Consider the following 12,598-nt stretch of genomic DNA (forward strand, 5'->3'; position numbering starts at 1 on the left):
AGGAAAAATTACAAAATTAGGTCAAATGGGAGGTCCATTTACATATTTAACCCATTTACTCAACCTACTACATATCTAGACTGATTTTGTGTGACTTTCACATAATACCCCTAACCTTCCCATTTCTCCAAACGCGAACGGTCTCTCCCCTCTTCTCCTTGGTTGCGCGAAACAGTGGCAGCTCCTCCGTTAATGATTCCAAGACTTTTGATCTTCCTATCTTCCTTTAAATTGCACGAATTCTGCACCATTTCTTCAAATCACAATGTATTTCTCTTCTTCCTCTCTTCATCTCTTGATTATGCAACTTCCTAATCCTAGAAAATAAAGCCATGGTTCTTCATCTTCCATTTCCTGCTCGTTCGAAGAAATGGTGATTCTACGTTATTTTCATCGTTTTTCCCAGTTTATCATATTGGGTTCGTCGAAAAATATAAGTATATACTATTTTTTCTGCGTTTTTGCCATAAATCCACTTAGCATATGCGGTTTTCACGAGGTTTATGGGGAGAAATTTATCGATTTCACTTCGCGAAACGATGATTACGCGAAGTTTGCGAGGTAATTCGATAAATTTCTCACGCAGACTCCGTGAAATCATCGTTTCGCGAAGTCAGAGCGTCACATTTCCCCTCGCAGACTCCGCGAAATCATTGTTTTGTGAAGTCAGAGTGTCACATTCCTCCTCGCGGACGTCGCGAAATCATTGTTTCGCTAAGTAAAATCACCATCTTCTTTGCACATTTATGTTCGCATACTTAGCGAATCGTCGTTTGGCGAAGCCAAATCTTCCTTTTTTCTAACTAACACGATTAAATTTTTCTGAAGGTAGTTGAATACATAATATTCATTCTTGGAAGCCGACGTGTTAGGGTGCCATGAGAGATATCCATTCAAAAAGGCCTGAACTTCCAACCATCGGTTGTGAATAAGAGTCTACACCGTGGGACACGTCCATCCCTCAGTGGTTAATAAGAGCCTATGTGTCGTGAGACATCCATCCATCGGTGGTGAATAAGAGCCTATGTATAATGAAGTGATTTTTTAGGAGTTTATTGTGGCAATCTTAGTGAATAGGAGTCTATGTATTATGAAGTGATTTGTTAGGAGTTTATTGTGCCAATCTTGTTGTGAAATTTCATAATGTTATGATTTTAATGTTAGAATCCGTTGTTGTTTGACATTTTTTGTTATATACCACTTCGCGAATTAACTTCAAAACACATCCAGCCTTCGCATATGCTAATTAAATTCATCAAGTAAACCAAACTTTAGCTTCCCAGGCTTCGCATATGCTAATTAAATTCATCAAGTAAACCCAAACATTAGCTTCGCAGGCTTCACATAATATCGAATATGCGAAGTCAGACGGGAGGGAGGGAGACACGCGTAAATATTGAGAGTATTATGAAAAAGTCACACAAAATCAGTCTAGATATGTAGTATGTTGAGTAAATGTGTTAAATATGTAAATGAGCCTCCCATTTGACCTAGTTTTGTAATTTTCCCAAAAATTTATGATTGTTATTTGTAAAAATAAAGATAAAGTATGATATAATTTCAGATATATTTTTAATAATTTATAAGTATAATACAATTAATTATATTTTAAATAAGATATTGATAAATTTAATTATGTGTAATGTATAGAACTAGTTTGGAGTCTTGAGCAGTAAACAGTAAGCAAGTAGATCAATGATTAAATTAAATCTCAGCCGTCAACACAAGTAACAAACCCTACTGAAAATATGGGTCCCGCATATAATAGACGGCAGATTAACGGTGAAACCAAAGTAAGATAGGCTAACGGTTACATTTAACACCGTTAAACTCAAAATCCCTAATCATGAAAAAAAAAAAAAAAAAAAATCCAAAAGCGCCTCCCTTTAAAAGCATTACCCTGTAAACCCTTCTTTTTCCTTTTCCAGCCTCTCCTCTCTCCCTCTCTCGCCCCTCGCTCTCTCGCTCTCGCCGAAGAAGATTCAGAGAGTAAAATTCGAATTCAGGAAGGAGTAAAACCAGAGAAGAGGGAAAGAGGAGAGTTTGTTTTGTTATCAGATCGAATCAAGATGCAACAAAGTAACGGTTCTGATCTGAGTTCAGCGCCTCCACAACAGTCGCAACCGCAAAATCAGCAGCAGCAGCATCACCAGCAGCAATGGGTTCCACAGATGCAGCAGCAGCAGCAGCAGCAACAGTGGATGGCGTCTATGCAGTATCCAGCAGCTGCTATGGCGATGATGCAGCAGCAGATGATGATGTACCCGCAGCAACAGCATCAGTATATGGCTTATTATCAGCAACAGCAACAGCAGTATCAAAAGCAGCAGCAGCAGCAGCAGCAGCAACAACAACAGTATCAGAAACAGAAACCGCAGCAACAAGTTGCGTCTGAAGATGCTAAGACTGTTTGGGTTGGGGATTTGCTTCATTGGATGGATGAGACGTATTTGCATAATTGCTTCTCTCATACTGGCGAGGTATGCCAAATGTGTAAGACCTTCCGGTTGTTTGTAAATTTTGATTTCTTGTTGGTTTTTTAGATCTTTTGTGTTTTGATGTTGTTCTTGATTTAAGTCCACGAGATAGTTGATTTTCAGTTGCTAACAATTTGATTTTGTGATTTTTTTGTTTGACTTTGTTGAAAGTAAAAATTGTTGTTTTGTGATATTGTATACAAGACATGTTATAGATGTTGAACTGATTTGATTTGAGACGTGTAATTGAATAAGTTAACTTGTATATTTGGTTGTGTTTGAAATATCGAAGAGTTGGGTTCTGCAATTAAGCTAAAAATATATGTAAATATATTGGAATTCAGTTCGCTGTTGAAGTTTATTGCAGTGTAGTTTTATTAGTATGGTTTATTTTGTTTCCTAATGAAGGAAATCTGTTTTATGTATTACATTCAAAATGTCTGAGTTACTAGTTAAACAACTGCTCACAACTACTGCTTTCTCAAAATTTATATGGAAATGAAATTTGCTTAGGTTTCTTATCTCATATAATGTACTGAGATATTACAGTGAATGTAATATATATTGGGGCTCAGTTCAGAAGCTCCTTACCAGTAGTGATGTGCTGTAAAGGGGAGATAGTTGGTTGTCTTGTTTCAAACAAGGAACTTGATGTTTCCTTTCACAGATGGGAGATTATGTTTGATGTGTTGGATCTTATATTGGCAGACATCTGGATGCTTTCTAGAATACTGGATTATTAGAGTTGAATGTTGGGCTTCATGTTTCCTGACTATTTGAAATAAAAATAAATTATGAGAATAAAAAAAAACAAAAAGGAATCCAAGTTATCCAACAAAAATATCCATAATTTTAGTGCATCTGAATGAGCGTGCAACACCTAATCAAATATTACAAAGTTGGCATTTGTATACCTTCTTCTGGAGTAGATAGTGCAATAGTTATTACTAAAAGTTTCAAGTAGGAATATGAAATCAAATTTCTGCAGACAACTAATAGCTTAATTCTGATGGAAGCCGATTCTCTTGGTCAAAACCCATCAAATAATCAATTTAATTTCTTTTCAAACTTAATACCTAGATTATCAGTCAGACTAACCAAAACATGAAAGACTAATGTTTCAAAAACAATGTTGTCCAGGGAATTTCCGGCTAAGATGTCTACATGTAATGCATCTTGCCTTGATGTGCATAAAATTTATCAAATGAGCTACCTGAGTTCCAAATATACACCACATCAAGTTCTGGCGATAAGAGATATGACTTTGCCTGCCCAAAGAAATCCCAATTTCTTGTTCAATATGTGTAAAGATATAATACATCGTACTTTTGTTATGTTGTACCCTTTATTGTATTTTCTGTACAATGCTTGTGTTCATTCATATGCATGCAGTTAGCTCTTAATATGTGCATATAGACTATTCTGAATTGTTCTTCTCTTAAACTTCTCTTAGGAGATATTTTTTGGAAGCCTCATGATTCTGCTTTCTGATGTTAGTGTCAATTGAATCTGCAGGTCTCATCTGTCAAAGTTATTCGCAACAAGCAAACTGGTCAGCCAGAAGGTTATGGATTTATTGAGTTTTATTCACATGCTACAGCTGATAAAGTTTTGCAGAGCTATAATGGCTCTATAATGCCAAACACGGATCAGCCCTTCCGCCTCAACTGGGCAAGCTTTGCGGGGGATAGGCGATCAGAAACTGGTTCTGATCTATCTATATTTGTTGGAGATTTGGCTGCAGATGTGACAGATGCTATGTTGCAGGAAACCTTTTCTAGTAAATATCCATCTGTCAAGGGAGCAAAAGTTGTCACTGATCTAAATACTGGCCGTTCAAAAGGTTATGGTTTTGTTAGGTTTGGTGATGAAAATGAGAGGTCAAGGGCCATGGGGGAGATGAATGGTGTTTATTGCTCAAGTAGGCCAATGCGCATAGGTGTTGCAACTCCCAAAAAATCATCTCCTTACCAACAACAGTATTCTTCACAAGGTATATGATCTCCTAAGAGTTGAGTCAGAAACATGAATTTACTAGTTTTTGTGTGTTTCTGATTCTTGGTCAGTATTCTTCACAAGGTATATCATATATTGTTTCCTAAGTGTCCTAACAGTTTTCTTGCTTTTTATTCTTGGTCACAAAATTGGGATTGTGTCTTCCCTCTATTCTTGGTCATAATAACTTGTTTCCTCATAACATTTCTGCCTTGCTTCCCACCCATCTCTTTTGAAGGCTGTTTTGTCTGTTTAGAAAATTTCTGCAGTTCACTGTTGCTAATTAATGTTTAGCTGATCATAGGATTCGTCTAGATATATTCTTCAGAATTGTATTTTCCATCCTTCTTTCAATACCACATCCTGGACAAACACACCCTAAGGAGTGAACCAAGCGGTTCTGCATATGGGTAGATGCAAAATTTGATTAATTCCTTTTTTATTTATGTATATTTGGTTGTTGATAGCCTTGTGCCTTTTCTTGCCTTTTGTTATTTTCTCATTTCCTGTAACTATAAGAGTAGATATGAAGTTTCACTTTTTTTTGTTCAAATGTTACATACATGATGGTATCTTTTAATTATTGCCTGTTCTCTTAATGAGTATTTTAGTGTTCACTATCTGCTTATTGGAAGACATAATCGTTTCTCCTGATCATTCGGATTAGTTTGCATGTGTTTATAACTTTAGCATGTCAAATGTCAGTCAACTTGTTCTCTTCTAGTTTGTGTTATAATTATCATTTCTTACAGGAGTTAGAGCTTATGACATTGTTTCTATTCCATGTGTTTGTATGAAAAATGTAGGATATTCCTTCTGGGAGTTTCTAACCTTTCTCATCTTATATTGAGCCTTTAAACTTCACTTCTATGTGTGTTTTTTTACCTCTTATGCAGAACCAGATTTTTTTTTTTTGAATTTTCTGGTTTCATAATTCTCTGACCAGTAATGTAACTTGATAGATTAATACTGAATGAAGCACTTCCTTATATTTTCTGCTTTTGGTTTCTATTATGAACCTAAAGCTGTTTTGGTTTCCTTTTTCATTAGCTTTGGTGCTGGCAGGTGGACATGCTGCAAATGGTGCTATGGCCCAAGGATCCCAATCTGAAGGAGATTCTAGTAACACAACTGTGAGTTTGACTTTTTTATACTTCACTGACACTTGACAGGAATTATCTTACAATATCCTCATTTTTGTAATGTTGAAGATCTTTGTTGGAGGAATAGACTCAGATATGAGTGATGAGGAACTGAGGCAACCATTTTCCCAGTTCGGTGAAGTTGTTTCTGTGAAAATACCAGTTGGGAAAGGATGTGGTTTTGTGCAATTTGCTAACAGGTACTTCTGTATTTCATTTCCGTAGGAATGCTATATTTTGGTAGCTTATTGTTAACAATCATAACTGCAAAAGAAGTTGATCAGGTAATGTAGAAAGTGGTAAAAACCACTCATGGTCACTGAAGTAGATATATGTATCAGGGGTCGCTAAAGTAAATTTTGAGCCAATAAAGTCACTAAAGTACCATATTTCCATCAATAAAGTCACCAGGATCAGCTCAGGCGACTTCCTCCACCGGAATGCTGATGTCAGCACTGTGTCAGCAACATGTAAATGACACGTCATAAAAATAATCACGGAGAGCACCATGTGTCAAAAAATCATAATTTAAAAGATAAAATATTTTAAACATGGATCCAATGCAGACTCCACGTGTCCGCTATCCTTAATTATTTTTATGACGTGTCACTGACATGTCGCTGATGTGGTGCTGACATCAGTGTTCCGGTGGGGGAAATCACCTGAGCTGATCCTAGCGACTTTATTGACTGAAATATGTTACTTTATTGGCTCATAATTTCCTGTAGTGACCATTGTCATGTATCCTCTACTTTAGTGACCATGGGTGCTTTTTACCCAATGTAGAAAGCATCATGTTTCCTTTTGTTGTTGGACATGTAATAAGCATATTCTTTTGTTTCTGATTGCAGAAAAGGTGCTGAGGATGCACTTCAAAGCTTGAATGGTACTACCATTGGCAAGCAGACAGTTCGTCTTTCTTGGGGTCGTAGTCCTGCAAACAAGCAGGTAAGTTTGAGCAAGTGCTGATGTGGTAAATCTATGCACTGTTCTTCTTCGGCTTAGTCATATTTTTGGCCCTCATCAACATATAACCCTGGGTAAAATACACCCGTCGTCCCTCAACTTTGGCTGCCTAAACTTCAAAACTGGATATACGATTCCCTGAACTTTTACATATAATAACATAAAATTTGAAATCTGTTGCCAGTTTAAATGTTGGTTGACCACGTGAAATGGCTGTAAATCACACTCCTTGAGGGCCATGATGTTAGTAACCTCAAAGTTGAGGGCTAGGAGTGTGATTTACTGGTATTTCATGTTGTCAAACAGTTTTTACATTGTCCAACAGTCATTTGGTCTATGTTAGTGTATGTCAACGTTCAGGGACTTTTATGTCCGGTTTTGAAGTTCAAGGGTTATCATGTTAATAACGCTAAAGTTTCAGAGGATATGGGTGTATTTTACCCTTGAACCTTAATTGGTGACTATTTAGCTCTCGTCTTTGACTATTTATTGAAGTTCAGCCTCTACCATCCAGTGTGCATCACAGCACCATTAGTGGCACATAACATAAGGTATATGACACGCCACTGATGGGGCATGCAATGTGCATCTCATGTTTGGGGCTGAATCTTAGCAATAATTGAAGTACATGGACTGATGCTACCAAATTAAAACAAGGGCGAAGTACAAATATAAATCTAGTGGTTTATGCATTTGCAATTACGTCCCTGTAGTTTAAAAAATTTCAAAAACAGGTATGAGGTTTCCCCCATTTGCAAATGTAAAACCTTTTCCACTAAAAGCATTCAAAATTTCAAAGTGACTCAGAATTTCTCTTGTTTACTACTACCCATTTTAATGAAAATGTTTATCCTTGCTAATAGAAGAAATCTCATACCCGTGTTTTGTAAATTTTTAGACGACGACTTTGCAAATGCATGAAAACCACTATTTTTGTGCCTGTCCCTTAAAAGAAATTCCTCTTGTTTACTACCTGTTTTAGTGAAAAAGTATGTTTGCAAATAGAAGAAATCTCATGCCTGTGTTTGTAAAATTTTCAACCTTGGAGACGTCTTTGCAAATGCACGAAAACCACAAGGTTCATTTTTGTGCTTGTCCCTTAAAAGAAATTCCTCATGTTCACTACCTGTTTTAGTGAAAAAGTCTATCTTTGCAAATAGAAGAAATCTAAATTAGAAGAAATCTCTTACCTGTGTTTGTAAATTTTTAAACCTCGGAAACATCGTTGCAAATGCACGAAACACAAGGTTTATTTTTGTGCTTGTCCCTTAAAAGAAACTAAATTTAAGGGGCTCAATGTCGAAATATTTGACTCGTACAACACCCGAAAACATGATTTTACCGCTCTCTCATCATTGACAACCTTAATCTATGTTGCACGTAAACAGATACCAGGAAACGTTATTTCTAAGAAAATTCTAGGAAACAAAAAAGAAACGAAAACAGACACGAAGAGTTTCCGTGCAACATAGACCTTAATTGTTTGAATTGTGCCTTATTATTCATTTGTATGTATATTTAACAGTGGAGAGGAGATCAGAACAATCAATGGAACGGGGGAAATTACGGAGGGTATGGTGGTGGATATGGATACGGAATGGGAGGAGGAAACCAGGACCAGAACATGTACGTAGCTGCTGCGGCTTCAGGTGCATCATAATAGGTACGATGCACCACAATTACGAAACCCGGGATTAAAAGTAAGATCGCTTGAGCTGCTGCTACTGCTGCCTGCTTTGGCTTTCTGTACTTTGGAGAATTTTGTAGCTTGATTGAATTCTTATAATTATGGAAGTTTGTGCCAAAAAATTTGTATCAATATTTAAAATTAGAATTTTACTGGTTTGCTTGGGAAGTCAGTCTTAATTAATTATTTGTTTGTTTAAAACTCTAAACAAGAAGAAATGATGAGTATGAAAGCTTTGTTCAAATGCTTGTTGTTGTTTAGGATGAGATTCATCAGGTGGCAATTTCATGTTTCGTGTCAAAATCGTGTCATATATTTGTTCCATATGGTTTTATATGTTATAAATGCTAGAAAAATGATTTTCATGTCAATCGTGTCGTGTCGGTCTGGTTGTCTCTGTTAATTGTGTTTTCGTGTCAGAAATTGCCACCCTTTGTAAAATCCGCTGCGAGGATTTTTATAGCACGGTCTTGATTTCCTCAAATCGGCGGGGTAAATTGGTTTGAACTTGGTGGTGGTTGTTTAGGATGAGATTCATCAATATGGATTGGAAGTAGTGTTCTAAAATCTGCCAGTGGGGATTTTTTATAGCACCGTCTTGAATTCCTCAAGTTGGTGGGGTAAATCGGTAAAATTGGTTTGAACTTTTTCTTTAAAATGGTGGTGGTTGTTTAGGATGAGATTCATCAATGTGGATTGGAAGTAGCGTTCTAAATAGCATCGTCTTGATTTAAATCGGTGGGATAAATCGGTAAATTAGTTTGAACTTGTTCTTTAAAATGGCGGTTGTTTAGGATGAAATTCATCAATGTGGATTGCAAGTAGTGTTCTGAAATCTGCCGTCTGGGCGGCGATTTTTACAATATGATCCTGATTTTCTCAAATTGGCGGGATAAATTGGTTTACTTATTTTTGAACTTTTTAAGAAAATTGAATCTTTGAATTTATGCTAATTTTTGAATTTTTAAATAAAATATTAAATAACTTCAAAATTAAATGTAAAGGTTTAAGATTATTAAATGTTGGTTTCAGAGATATTAATGTTGTTTTCTTGGTATATTTTGTTATTAATGTTACTTATTAACAAAGCAGGTAAATTCTATGGTATATGGTTATTATGTTGGAAAAAAAAGTAATCAAACTTTGTTTTAGTATCCAATAGTAATTAGATATGTGTTAATAAAAATAAGGTTAATTAAAATTAATAAAAAAGGTAACCTGCTATAGCAGGTTATATTTAATTATGGAAAATTTAAAGATTATTAATTACAAGGTAATTAAAAATCATTAGAAGTATATGTAACATTTTTTTCTCTTCAGCAAAAGCGATTGCGGCGGCGATGGCGTCATCCAGCCCTAGCCTGTGAGAGTGTCTCTTCCCCGGTCGGTGGTGAGAGTATCGGCGGCGCCGGCGCACTGTTTTTTCACGGCGATCGACGTTTAGTTTCTAGTAAGTGAGCTCCTCCCTTTCCTGGACACTGACGATGGCAACTTGACTGGTTTGTTTTTCCGATTGCCGATTTTAGTTTTCCATCTCGATAATCTTCTTTTTGCATGCGATCTGTCCCTGTTTTTTGTGCGAGTTGTTGTGGTCTCGTGTTTGGATCGTCTCTGCTTTCTCTTATATCGGAATATTGTGCGTGTTCTTGATTTTGTGAGGTTCCTGTGTTGTTGCTATTTTGGTTGGGATTCTAGTGTTTGTTCCTGTGTTATTGCTGTCTTGTGTTGGGTTTTTTCTTCATCGATCAGGGCTGGTGTGAAGTGTGGTTGTTCTTTGGGGCTGTGCTGGTCATTTTCTGAGTGGTGATAGAGGCTGTGATCTCTCTATGGTTGTATTATTGTGGGCGTGGTGATGTTTCGTTGGGTCTATTCTCAGAATGGAGAAAGCTTTTGAGGGATTGAACCTGGTAGGGGATGAGGGCGATTCTTTTGACTGGTCTACAAATGCCCAGGGAGGACCACCCACTGTTGAGGCAGGGCTGGTCATGGTAGGGCGCTTCCTGACTGATAAACCGGTCAACTTCAATGCTATGAAGGCTAAACTCGCAGACGTCTGGAGACCGGGGCGCGGGATTGCCATGTCTGAGGTCCAGGCAAAACTGTTCCTCTTTGAATTCTTTCACAGGGTGGATAAAGAGCGGATCCTTGCAGGGGGGCCATGGTCGTTTGATAACAACATGCTTGTTCTAGTGGATTGGAGGCCAGGAGAAAGACCGGAACAGCTAGAACTTAACTCTGTGGCCATCTGGGTCCAAATATATGAGCTACCGATAGGCTGTATGACAGAGGGTATTGGTAAGCAGATCGGCAACTATATTGGAGAATTCCTTGAGTATGATCCCAACAACAACAGCAACATCAGGCGGCAATTTATGCGCATCAGGGTGACGATTGATACACGAATCCCGCTCAAACGATGCAAGAAAATCAAAAGGTCAGAGACAGAATGGTCACTGATCAAGCTCAGGTATGAGCGTCTATGCAACTTCTGCTATATCTGTGGCCACCTAGGCCATACTGACAGATTCTGTGAGCAGTTGTTCCGTCTGGCACCACAGGACATCACCAGGGAATGGGGAGAATGGCTTCGCGCTCCGATGCGACGTGGGGCTGAGGCTAATAGCTCGAGATGGCTAAGAGAACATAGTGGAAGCAGACTGATTGGCGAGGTGGGGAACCAGAACAGTAGATGGGATAACAGGAGGGGCGGACGAAGATGGGGGCCTTTAGAGCAAGGCAATCCAGGGAATGAGAATGAGAAACAGAAGGGGGTCAACACAGCTCTACATGAAGACGTAGAAATGGAGCTGTTGGAAGCAAAAAAGAGGAGAAGAGAGGAAGAGTGCTCGACTAATGTTCTAAATGAGATTGACCCCAACATCATGAGTAACCCAGAGGCCAATTCTTCTGCACAAGGTGTGGATAAATCAGCCCATTCAGATTCGGAATCGGCGAGACCTGGGATGCAGGTCCGCTGGGAAGAATGAGTTTCCTAAGTTGGAACTGTCGGGGTCTGGGCAACCCCCGGACAGTTCGGGCTCTGGGTGAGCTGATGAAAGCTCACTGTCCAAGCTTTGTTTTTTTAATTGAAACACTTGTAAATAAGACGAGGATGGAAGTGATCAGGCAGAAGATTAAATTCGAGGGGTGTTTTGTGGTTGAGGCTAGAGGGCATAGTGGAGGCCTTGCAATGTTGTGGAAACACTCTCAGAGCATGGAGATCAAATCATTTTCTGATCACCATATCAAGGCTATTGTCAAAGATGCAGTTCTAGGAGATTGGAGACTGATCGGGTTCTATGGGTATGCTGATAGACGCAGACAGAGAGAATCTTGGGACCTGTTAGGCAGTTTGACTGGAGATTCTAGGATGTCGTGGGCTATTATTGGAGATTTCAACTGCATTCTTACATAGGATGAGAAGCTGGGGGGACCACAGTACCCGCATGCCCTAATTACACAGTTCATGGATACCATCGCTTCTGCTGCCTTGGTTGAATTGCAAATGAAAGGTAGCTCATTTACCTGTGAAAGAGGCAGAGGTTCTAACACTTGGGTTCGTGAGAAGTTGGATAGGGCGTTTGGGTCTCTCAGTTGGTGCTCGCGGTTTGCACAGCATGAGGTAACTAACCTGGTTACAGCACACTCTGATCACTCACCAATCCTTTTGAAGCCCTCGGGTTCAGTCCAGAAGATAAACAGCTATCGTTTCAGATTTGATCGGGCTTGGTTAAAGGAGGTCGATTTTGATGAAATAGTTACGGGTAGCTGGAACAGGAGTGCACAGATGACCTTGCCGTCACGACTACAGGCCTGTTGTAGGGATATGGACAGATGGGGGCGGAATTTTAAGGGTAAGTTTGTGAGGGATATTGCGGGTTGTAAAGAGACGCTGCAAAGGCGTCAAGATTTGCCTGATCCTGAGTCAATTGAGCTGTGCAACCTTGCCAGAAGAAGGCTGACTGTGTTACTTGAACAAGAGGAGACCTATTGGCGTCAGAGGGCGAAGGTATTCTGGTTGAAGGAGGGTGATATGAACACTAAGTATTTCCACGCTTGTGTCAATGCACGGAAACAAACAAACCGCATTCAGGCACTTGTGAACGAGGATGGAGTGGAAGTCAGTGATAATGCTGGAATGAGAGAGGTGGTGCGCCAATATTTCACCCATCTCTTCAAGGGAGACTTAGGGGATCAGGCCATCGATGTGAGTGTTCTACCCCTTTTTGTGAATGCTGAAATGAATGAGGACCTTACCAGATCTTTTACTTTCGAAGAGTTTACCTGTGCTGTTAAACAAATGCATCCTGATAAGTCCCCGGGGCCTGATG

The 12,598-nt window shown here is 38.8% G+C and overlaps 1 protein-coding gene across 2 annotated transcripts; it reads left to right on the top strand.

The window, feature by feature from the left end:
* The first annotated feature begins 1,874 nt into the window (after window positions 1-1,874).
* Window positions 1,875-8,511, top strand: LOC136227821 (polyadenylate-binding protein RBP47-like). 2 transcript variants are annotated; one of them, XM_066016582.1, is made up of 6 exons: window positions 1,875-2,480; window positions 3,993-4,470; window positions 5,538-5,605; window positions 5,684-5,814; window positions 6,466-6,562; window positions 8,106-8,511. In XM_066016582.1, exons 1-6 carry the CDS (start codon window positions 2,070-2,072, stop codon window positions 8,238-8,240), a joined length of 1,320 nt encoding a protein of 439 aa, XP_065872654.1. In that variant the 5' UTR covers window positions 1,875-2,069; the 3' UTR covers window positions 8,241-8,511. The 2 variants fall into 2 exon arrangements, with proteins under 2 accessions (XP_065872654.1, XP_065872653.1); XM_066016581.1 differs by having other exon boundaries at window positions 1,913-2,480; window positions 5,523-5,605.
* Window positions 8,512-12,598: the final 4,087 nt, after the last annotated feature.

This window comes from Euphorbia lathyris, chromosome 4, assembly GCF_963576675.1.
Source record: "Euphorbia lathyris chromosome 4, ddEupLath1.1, whole genome shotgun sequence".
Classification (NCBI taxonomy): Eukaryota; Viridiplantae; Streptophyta; class Magnoliopsida; order Malpighiales; family Euphorbiaceae; genus Euphorbia; species Euphorbia lathyris.

Excerpts from the sequence above, each read along its gene's own strand:
- LOC136227821 (XM_066016581.1), top strand. The coding sequence starts at position 2,070 with ATGCAACAAAGTAACGGTTCTGATCTGAGTTCAGCGCCTCCACAACAG. Across the intron at positions 4,471-5,522 it reads ACAACAGTATTCTTCACAAG|CTTTGGTGCTGGCAGGTGGA; the intron begins GTATATGATCTC and ends CTTTTTCATTAG. Across the intron at positions 5,606-5,683 it reads GAGATTCTAGTAACACAACT|ATCTTTGTTGGAGGAATAGA; the intron begins GTGAGTTTGACT and ends GTAATGTTGAAG.